A 10,627-nucleotide genomic window follows, 5' to 3' on the forward strand; every position below is an offset into this window, starting at 1 on the left:
GGAAACCTTCCAGAAAAGCACATACTGAGTGAAGGCCGCATTCAATGTGTATTGTATAGCTTCTCTTCCAAAGGAGCCCAGTTAGTTGCAGTGGAGGGCTGCTCTCTTGAAATACAATCTGTGTCTCACTGTTATGCTATTTTTTTCCCCTCATTTTTTTCTTCCTTACTACCCTAGGAGGAAAAAATGCAGAGCAAGGAAATAGGAGGGGAACAAGGCCAAGAATTAATCAGTCTTACTTAGAAGACTCATGGTGCAGCCTTAGTTGGGTATTGGGTTTCATTACAGAGTTTCTGTTAAATGTAGCGTCTACTGTTGCTGTAGTCTCTGAATTTGTTGTCTCCTGGAAATCCTCAGCTTAGACTGATGCTTCAGCTCAGGGCCCATGTTTGATTTTCTTCCTGGCATCATTTTGCCGACCACACGTGAGAACATTTCCAAGTGAGTTCCCAGTGGTGGCTGGTGAAGCCTTTACTGCTCAGATGTGCCTTCATTTCACACAGAAAGCTCTTGTTTGCAATCTGTCCTGATCTTTGGTGTGTTCTTTGGGTTTTTGTGTTGTTTTTTTCTTTCATGGCAGACAAAGTACTCCACGTGGAACACATTGAGCTTCTAACTGAAGAGTACAAACAGCTGAAAAAAGAGGTGGCTGGAAAAGACCTGGTGAAGGGAACATTGCATTTCACAGGTCAGTAGATGTGAAGAAATCCAAGTCCACCTGGATTTGTCTGCCTGCTCCCCAGGGCCAGCAGTCCTTCCAGGCTTCATTCCATCCTTCTAGTCGAGAGTCTGTCTATAAACTAATGAGACACATGGGGTCAATGCTTGATATTTCCAAGAATTGAAGAACTGTCTGGAAAACACCTTTGCCTTACTAGTTCTCTTCTATGAGCTCTTGCTTTGCTTATCTCTTTTTGTTATCTGGTGAAGAAATCAAGCTCACCCCTTGGTGTGTGGAGGAGAGAGCGCTTCTCCCTTCTGTCCTTTGGTGGCAGTGACCAATTTCTCATTCATATTTATCTCAGAGAAGAGGGTGATCTCTGAGTTTCTAGTCTTTAGTCTTTTGTTCTGGAGTTTGTTTGTGGAAAAGTTGGGAGAGGTTTTTGAGCCATTTTTTTCTCCCTATTTTATTCCTGTGTTGAATCCACATACACCTTCCCATCTTCAGTGTCTCCTGAAGGGTTTGTTAAGTATATAATTTGTGCAGCCTTCTCTGTCATAGCTCTCCCAACTGATCCATTTCCATGGTGGTTGACTTTCCTTCTTATCCCATCTGCTCATACCCTACACCCTGGTCTCTAAGCCTTCAATGCTACAGTTTCTTCAGCCTTTCCTGTGCAGAGAGCAGCATTTTCTTTCACATTTCTCAACATCTTCTGTTGCTGTTGCACCAGGTAGTGTCCTCGATGAAAACAAAACTGGATTCCCAGCTTTCAGTGGAATTGCCCGACTCACTTGGCTGATTGACCTCTTTGGAGACCTCACTGTTACCTCTGCCACCAGAGAAGTGCAGAAGGATAAGAATTATTCCAGAATGACAGTTCACTTTCAGACAACAAACAAGAAGTGAGTAATGGCTGAGGCAGTGGGTGAACCAGGCTCCTCAGGTATCGTCTGCAGGAGTTCTGCATCCTCTGTTCCTCTCGTGGAAACAGGGTGGGTGAATGCTGGCTTGAAAGTGTACAAGAGAAACAGACCTGAAAGTGCTTCCTACAGTAATCATGGTAAAAAGAGCCACCACCTAACAATGTCTCCTGAAGAACACAAGGAGGTTTAAAAGCTCTTTTCCAATGTCTGACTATAGGGGTGGGCCCCTAATGCATTTTGCCATGGGCAAGACTGAAAGAGCCTTCTCTTGCACTCTGAAAAATTGTTCAGAGGCAGGACATTTTTTTGTTTGGGGTCAGACATTCTGGCTGGTTGAAAGCTAACCTTCCTTTAAAGGTTGAGGATATGTGAATGTTTGAAAAGGTAACGTGCTAGTTATGATGTGTAGCTTACACCACTATTGTGCTTGTGCACAATGGTAGTAGCAGCAGGTTAAGAGAAAATTCCACATTTTGAGCAGAAGCATAATAGACTACTAAAAGTAGTCTATTACTGTATGCAAAGTTTGCTCTTGATCAGTGCCTGATCTGCAGTCCTGAAGTTTCCTTGATTTTTCTTGTTTCTTGTCTTTTTGCTTTTGTTTTGTGTGTTGGACTGAGTGAGAATCCAGCAGCCAGGATTACTTGCCATTTTTCCAATCATTGGGCTGTGACTTTCTGTCATAAAACTCTTTTGCTGATACTGGAAAGGGCTGCCCAGATGGATTGTTGAGTCTCCTTCCCTGGAGACTTTCCAAACCCACCTGGACGAGTTCCTGTGTGACCTACTCTAGGTGGTCCTGCTCTGGCAGGGGGTTTGACTAGATGATCTTTCGAAGTCCCTTCCAACCCTTAAGATTCTCTGATTCTATGAGTTTAATCTCCCTTTAATTAGATAATTACAATAGCCTTGCTATCAAATAGTGTATTTTTAATGGCCTTACTATAAAATAGTATCTTTTAAAAACATGACATGAAGTATATATGAAGTAGGACGTCACAGTTTCATGCTGTAGTTTGAGTACTCAACTTGGTGGTATATTTTGCTGAAAGCCCTCCAGTTTGGTTATCCTGGGACCTCTGCATGGAGGTCGTGTTCTTTCAGGCAGATTGAAGTTACTTACAATGACAGTTTACTGCATGCTATAGAAGCAACTTGGGAATTGTCTGATATGAAAAGGTGCAGAGAAGTTACTCAAGCTCTTTATGTTTCCTAAGAGGTAGGAATGGTGATGGAACAATTTGTTCCTTTCTCTTCACTTCTGTTGTCCTGTTTCTTCCATATAGCACGTTCTGCCTTTGAGACAGACAACCCCCTCAAGAGCATATGACAAGATACATGTGAGAAGTCTAGGGAGAGAAGGGAAAAATTAGATCCCATGGGAGAATATCTGGCCTGTCTTCATTTGCAATAAGTGGCCCTTTGTTGTTGCATATGCTGCTAGGAAACTTAAAACCCAAACCAAAACCCAACAACAACAAGAAAGAAGAAAATGCCAAACACAAATGCTTACTCATGTAAGAAGTTTAGATAAGTGTTCAGTTTAAAGAGTAATAATCTGAAGGACTAGCTATTTGGGGAGTGAATGATCAGCTCATTTCAACTGTTAGCATCACCATGGGTGCAGTTAAGCATTTTACCAGCCAGTCTGCAAGTTTATCCCGGGATTAGTGCCTTGTTTTAGCAATCTTACTCTCTCTTTAAATAAAACATCGGTTTTAATTCCTTTTAAAACATGGCTGTGGGAGGACAGGCCTTTGTATACAAGCTCTGTTTACCCTCCTAGCAATGTGCCAGTAACTGGAGCAGCTGTGAAGATCTGTATAGAGTGAGATTTTGAACTGAATCCAGCAGGTGGACCTAAAGGCTTAAAGATTTCCCTGTCTGTCCCGTCTCCTGAGCTGCCAACTGTGATCTTTGCTAGATACAGAACCATTTCTAGATTGCTGTTCTTTCCCTGCTCTACACCACTAACCAATACCTGCTTTCCTTAGCCCACTGCTGTTGGTGTAGGTCAGTGAGTGTTTTGTCACCGTGAGCGTTTGAATGCCCCCAGGGACAGTCAACTTTACGCCTCTGGGATAATTTATACCAGCTGGAAAATTACATAGCGTTCCTGTATTGTGGTCGTGGCGGGGCCGTGTTTCCTGCTGACCTTCCCCCATTGACGTCAGTGGAATTACAGCAGTCAGGAATTTGGCCCACTCTCCATCAAGTGAGGTTTATGGCCCAGCAGTCATGGTGGAGGTGTTATGGCTCTAATTTGGACCACCTTTATGTTGATGACGGATGGGAAAGGTCTGCACCTTTCCTGGGAGCTCTCCCATCCTTTTTCTCGAAAGACATGATTCCACTAACCTTGAGAAATCAGGTTAGTTCAGTTGATTTTCTGCCTTGGGAAATACAGCAGGTGCAGAATGCAGAAGCCTGTATTGTGCCTGTTAAGCAGGGATTTGGGCAAGGGCTATAGTCTGTCTCTGCTGCACAGCCTGTGCCGGCTGCTCGTCTATCTCCGGGTGGATTTCGAAGGTGTGTGTTAATGCCTGATGCCCTGCTATCTGAGAGATGACTTCTGCCCCTGCTGTGTTTCCAAGGCAGTTGAGCTCATAGCCTCTCTGTGACAAAACACTGAGCATTCAGTAAATGTCAAAAATGATTCTTTTTTTGTGTGTGAGCTGGAGAGAGAACAATTTGGGCTGCAGCTCTTTTGACGTTAACCAGAGGTAGCTTCTCATTGTCTTCACTCCTAGCCACGATAAGGTAGTTGCTTTTTGATTGCATGGTAAATAAAAAGTAATGGCATTTGCAAAGCATGAAAAAGAAGATGCTTAAAAGAAATTTGTGACATTTTCTGAACACATACTCTGACAATAAACATTTGCAATGATGTTTTTATTGAGATCAAGCTTACAGAGTCTAATAAAATAGCTTCAGACTGAACATCCACTAAAAACATCATGCAATCCATGCAGAAGCTGCTGCATAAAATATTGAGTGGACACAGAATTCTTCCAAGTATGAAACCAGCACCAGAGAGTGTTTGCTTCATTTTTGTTTATTGAGCTAGCACAGTCCATCTAGGGCCACTTGTTATTTGAGGAAACCAGGAATCAGAAAAGCAGGAGGTCTCTTCCAACCTCTGAATAAAATATAGCTAGAAGAACTCTGCCAGTCTGGAATATGGAAAAACAGGATTGCCATAGAAGATCAGGGTGTTTTCTTCACTGCAGCTAGTGCTTGCTTTGTAAAAAGTCAGTATAGAAGTGGTTTGTTAGTGTTGGGTTAAACTTCCTTCTTCAACTGTCCAACATATTTAACATGGCTTTATTCAGCTACCAAAATGCTGGATTTGTTGCTTCTAAGCTGCACTACTAACACTTTTGAATAACTAACTACATCCATAGCCAGATAGTACTTTGATAGAATTTTTAAGTGAAAATGGGTAAATGATCTATTAAAAAACTATCAGCCCTTCACAGTGCTCTGACATAAACCACAAACTGGTTTCTTGAGCTACAAAACGGCCTAAATAATGTGCAGGTTTGCAGCATACATATCTTTATAGCAAAGCAGGGACAAATTTTAGTGTAGAAGTTGTTAATGAAAGAGTAATAGGTTTTGGTTACCAATCAAGTGGAATGAACCTTTGAGAAAATAACTAACAATCCAGTTGCAGAAGAAGATGAATCTATTAGTAAATGCAACATTTTCCTGCTCACTGGTCTAAATCAGTCATTTTAATCACTTAGATTAAATCCTGCCCTCTCTACATGCTTGTGCTTCTGCTCCAGTGGTTTCCCCAAGCTAGAGCAGAAGGAGGCATGTGCTTGAGGCTGGTCACTGGTGTGCATCTGCTCTAGATCATGATGGGGAGGTGGCCCTGCATTGGCACTGCCTGTTTTATGTCAGATCACGAACTCCCCACCATTACATGGTGGAGATCTTTTCTGGCCAGTGTTTTCTCTATCCCTGACTACCTGAGATAAAGCTGCTTTGAATGGCAGTTGCCTGAACCTGCTGTGGCTGTTTGCTGTCATAAGAACATCAAACTGGCTCTGTGAAGTCAGAGCAAAACCAGGCTTGCTCAGCAGCCTGCCTCTGCCCGAGGTCAGCAGCTGGCACCTCTGGGAGGGAGCACAGAAACCACACAGTGATAATGGCTCTCGACACCCTTCAGGCCTCCAGTGACACATGGTTGGGACTTCCTGAAATGCATGATGTCTCTGCACTTATCCTCTGAGGGTTCTTCAGTGATTTCTTGTAGGTTGTGATTTGCAGTGAGGTTTTTTTCTGCAGTTGTTATATTCTGTTCAGTCAGATTCATCTAACCATGCTTAACTTGTAGGAGGGGTGTGTGGCAGTACAGGTGAGCAAAGAATAATGGGTACAATGATGTGAATGTAGAAACTGGATCCTAAAACATAAAAGGTGAGAGCTGTAGAGTCATTCAGCCGAGTGCTCTGCAGAATGTGTTCAGGGTAGACTGACCAGGACTTTCTTTCCAGATCTAATGATACTGAAGATTTAATGGGCAGTACTTGAAGACAGAATTTATTCTTCTATGCTCTTGATGCCCTCATAATTTGAGGGTGGCAGATTAAAGTGGGCCATAAAGGATTGTGGAAGGGCCATCAACAGCCAAGTAAGAAGAATAACATGCATCCTCTAAACATAGGCAGTACTGAGTGCTGATGAATGAGCTGCAGAAAAGTAATGGCGTGGTTTAGGCAGTTGACAAAAGAGCAGGAAGGGAGGACTGTGGCTGTGGCTGGTCAAGCTACTGCAGTGTTGAGCCAAAGAGTCTGTTAAGACCCATAAAGATGCAACAAGAAAGTACACAGAGCTGTGAGCCGTGCCAGTCCATAGCCAGCGCCACAAATGCTGGGCCTGGAGTCCAGGGCTGTCTCATGGTGTAAGACAGGACTTTGTTCTGATTTAGAAAAGACCTGACTGAGAGTCTATGTAGCTGAAATAGGCAATGCTGTCTTGTGGTGTAATCCCTAGGATCAATTCAGTGCTTCCAGTGAAGAGAAAGGAATGTATTTGGGAAGTTCAGAGAGTACAGAGGTGAGTGTCTGTGTGAGTGGCCTTGCCATCTGCCCAGCTCATCCTAAAGGGATGGCCTTCAGCTTGCACAGTGGCACCTGGGTCGTCCTTACACACTCGAGTGATGTACATTTATTCCTACAGGAGGAAAGAGCAGACATTGAGAACCCCATAAGTTCAGCTGGGATTGAATCATATACAATGTATTTGGATGTTTAACTGCATTTTGCATCCAAGACCACAGACAAACAGAACATCCATTTTGCTGGGAGATGGCTGGTCATTGCTGGCTTCACTTTGTGCTTAGGGAAAACAAAGCTGGGGAGAGCTGAGATGGTGTGCTGAAAGTCATGGCATGCAGCAGTGGCAGAGCTAAGGCTACAGTACGTGGTGTTCAGCTCTGGAACCACAGGGTGTGTTGGTCAGATGCAGTGACTGAAGTTTAAAAACGGTGCATTTGTGAGGGCATTTTCTGTAAATGTTGAGGAAAAAAACATCAACTAGAACTGTTGATTCCATTTTTTTCACAAATGCTCTTCTTTTTCTTTGCTCCTCCACGCTAGACCTCTGACTTGGATTGAAGAAAGGGGACCGGGGATGAGACGTGAAAAGAAAATCAACTTCTGTTTCACAAGTGGTTGTCTGGAGAACTTCCCTCAAGCCCCACGATCTGCTGTGGGACTTTTCATGCAGGATCAGAACCTCTTTGCCAAAAAACTGCTGGGCCAAGTGTCCAAGGAGGAGCTGGCTGCTGAGAAGTGGCGAATTTTGCGGTGCCTTGACCTTGCTGAGGTGATCCAACAGCACTGTGAACAACCAGAGAAGATCTCTCCCTGAGGCTGCTCTCGGGGAAGGAGGAACACGGCAGACGCGAAAGCTGTAAGACTAGGACTCACTCGCCATCAAACAGTTGTTATTTCAGTTTCATTACCTTCTTTTTGGCTAGCTGTGGTTCTCAGGCTCTCTGGGTGGGCTGGAGAGCCTGGGCTGTATCCCATGTCTTTTGGTGTGTGCCAAAACAAAGCAACGTTACCCTGCGCCGATGCGTCGCCGTCCTCTGGGATAGGGACCCAGCAGCAGCGGGCTTTCCTGGCATTCAGCTGGAAATGTCTCTGAGAGCAGATCCTGGAGGACTGCAAGTACTAGATATGATTTTCCCTCCTGAGGTTTTTGTTTTTTTCCCCTCAAAATACATCTGAAAATGAGATATGTCTCCTTTAGTGGTACTTATGCAGTAGTATCTAGAAAGAAGTACTAGCTAGAATGAAGTTCCAAGTGAATTAGCCCCCTTTTACTTGATCTGCAGGACTTGTGCCACCACAGTGCTGACCTTCTCTTCCAGGTGTCCTAAGTTGTTCTGTGTGATTGCTCTAATTGATTGTTGTGCTTGTTTGAGGTTGGCTGTAGTTTTGGTTTGTTTGTTGGTTTGGGGTTTTTATCCATGCTGGAAAGCACCTGCCTTCAAATAGGATCTGTGTTGGTATTAAACCAGAACAGAAAAAATATCTTGTCTCTTGATAGATGCCATGTTGAGTTCACTCCACTTCTCTGATGCCCTGTGCCAGCATAGAAGACTTTTTCCAGCAGAGATTGGAAGGGTACATTAAATTAGTGCATCACCTGCCTGCTCTCTACTGAGTCAGAATGTTTCTCATGTGTTTGTACTGGAAGCAGCAAATTATTATCCTTCATTTGTGTTCTGTACCTCATTCAGCATGTGAGCCCATCACTGCTAAAAATAATACACATCTTGCCTTTAAGAAAAAAATAACTAATGCACCCCTGGAAACAGTGAAATTCACTTGAAATGGTGATAGAATTAGAGTAGAGCTGAAGAAAATGGAGCAGGTTGCAAATGCAGCTGTGAGGTTACAGTGTACAGCACTTCTGGGGATGAGTGTTTAGCATTTTGCTGTAGTCCCAGGGTCATGTGTGAAGACATGATCATTTCCCTGAAGTTTCAGAAGGAGCCTAAACAGCACACAAAACTATTGACAATTCCTCTGTTTGCCTTTTACTTTGTAATTACAGCGTCTGTTGGTGCTGAACCCCAGTCTGTGCAGATCTCTCAAACTCTGAACTCTCTTTTCTGTGTTATCACTTGGGCAATTTTGAATAAGGAAGCAGAAGTATTGTGCATGTGTGTGCAACTACAGCCAGTCAATATTGATGGGGAAAAGTCTTCCTTTGCATAAATCATGTGAATTCAGAGGATGGATACAGGTCACTTAGTTGGAAGCAGGGAAGGACAGACTGTATTTTTTCCCAGACCAGTCATATTTCAGGAACAACTGGAGCTTGTTTTGTGAATGAAGTCTGCCTGTGAAATTTGTTTGAATCTCTTCTCTCTGTCAAAAACAGTGAAAACCCTCCTATTGACTTCAGTGGCCTAGAATCCATGTAGGGTGGCAGTGGATTTGTGCAAACAGATCCTCCACTCGTCCACCCCAACAGGTACCTTACTGGGCATTCACAGGGACCTTTTCACCAGTGTGATGGATGTTGCCTTGGGCAGATGGGAGGTTGTATGAGGGGGAAGAAGCAGGCTTTGGCAAAATCCAAAATATCCATCTGGGATTGGAAGGAAACAAGAATCTGCTGTATGTGTCTATCTGCTATGTAAGGCAGCACGTGAGAGGTCCTGTTTCTTGCCAAACTCATCAGCTGTGAATCTGGGGTGAATACCACTTGTTTCCACACTAATTCACAATGGGTAGCAGGCGAAGGCAAAGGGAAGGGGGAGGTTCATGCTTTGTGTATAGACATCAAAGGTATCTACCACATGTCCCTGGGAAAGCTCTGCACTTGCAAGAACAGCCTTCCTCTAAGAAATGGGGAATAAATTCACAGGAGCTCTGCAGAGCAGCAGTGTAATGTGCAGTGAATCGCCCTCTGGAGAAGCTTGTTTCTGTGGAGAGCACCTGGGGAAATTAGCAGATTGATTTGAGCTAGGGAAGGTTTAGAGCTGGATACCCTGTCTTCTCCTCCATCCCCCTCCCACTCCTCCCAGCTAACCTGCTTGCCTGCTGCTGTCTGCCCTGCTCCTGGCAGCCTGCAGCGTTCAGATGGCTTTTCCTCAGCCCTGTCAATGTGCTCTTGTTTGTCCACGGGAGCCACTGCGTGTCAAATGTAAGTGTTGCTTAACCAGATGGCAAACTCACCAATAAAACATTGGAGCTCTTGATCATCCTGTTTGGTTCCCGTTGTCCTTCATTAGCAGGTCCCATTGCCTGTGCTCAAAGTGCCTCTGTCCCAACCGGGTCTTTCCATCCTTTTGTTCCTCCAGCCCTGTGAAATCCTGTCAGCGACTGCAGGCTGTGATCCTAAAGCCTTCAGCTGTCTCCCTCTCCTGGTTTCTTTGAATACAAGTGTGGTGGGGTTTGTGACCTTATCTCAGCCCTCGAGCCCTCCTGGTGCATCTGACCCCTACCCAGGAGCACTGGCAAGTCCAAGCCTTGGCTGTGTGCTCCCTGTTTCCCACTCAACAGCTGGTGTATTTGAGCAGCCTTTTTGAATGTGCTAAGTAGAATCTGTGACAGTTATTGAATTGGGTTTTCCTGTTCTTTATCATGGCAGAAAACCTGTAAGAGTTTTCCAGGTAGTGTTTGGCATAGTCAGAACCCAGATGGCTTTAGAAATGCAGACGTATGAAAAGGTACCTGTAAGGTGTGACAGGGGGCTGTTAATGTATCATCACAGAATCATAGAATGGTAGGGGTTGGAAGGGACCTTCAGAGATCATCTAGTCCAACCCCCCCATAGAAGCAGGTTCACCTCTTTGAAGTTAGCTTCTTTTCTGCTGGAAGTCAGCCTGCTCTGCTGTGAGGTGCTGTAGGAAGTCCCTTGCAGTACACATCATTAGCTCTGCCTGATGCTGTGGAGTTGTAATGGAATGTGCTTTCACACAAATCACTAACTCCCAACACTCTAGCTGAAACCTGGAAGAGGTGGTTTGATCCAAAGGGCTTTTCAGAGGGTTGTTGATCAGGGGAAT

General features: G+C 44.3%; 1 protein-coding gene across 3 annotated transcripts in view; it reads left to right on the forward strand.

Moving 5' to 3' along the window:
• Window positions 1–9,820, forward strand: part of BLVRA (biliverdin reductase A) — a 43,708-nt gene extending 33,888 nt beyond the window's left edge. For all 3 annotated transcript variants that reach the window (XM_061997360.1, XM_061997359.1, XM_061997358.1), the window contains 3 exons: window positions 581–688; window positions 1,395–1,566; window positions 7,197–9,820. In XM_061997360.1, the coding sequence (XP_061853344.1) occupies window positions 581–688; window positions 1,395–1,566; window positions 7,197–7,470 (554 nt within the window). In that variant the 3' untranslated portion in view covers window positions 7,471–9,820. The remainder of the gene's footprint in view (window positions 1–580; window positions 689–1,394; window positions 1,567–7,196) is intronic.
• Window positions 9,821–10,627: the final 807 nt, after the last annotated feature.

The sequence above is a fragment of the Colius striatus genome, chromosome 5 (assembly GCF_028858725.1).
Source record: "Colius striatus isolate bColStr4 chromosome 5, bColStr4.1.hap1, whole genome shotgun sequence".
In the NCBI taxonomy this organism is placed as follows: domain Eukaryota; kingdom Metazoa; phylum Chordata; class Aves; order Coliiformes; family Coliidae; genus Colius; species Colius striatus.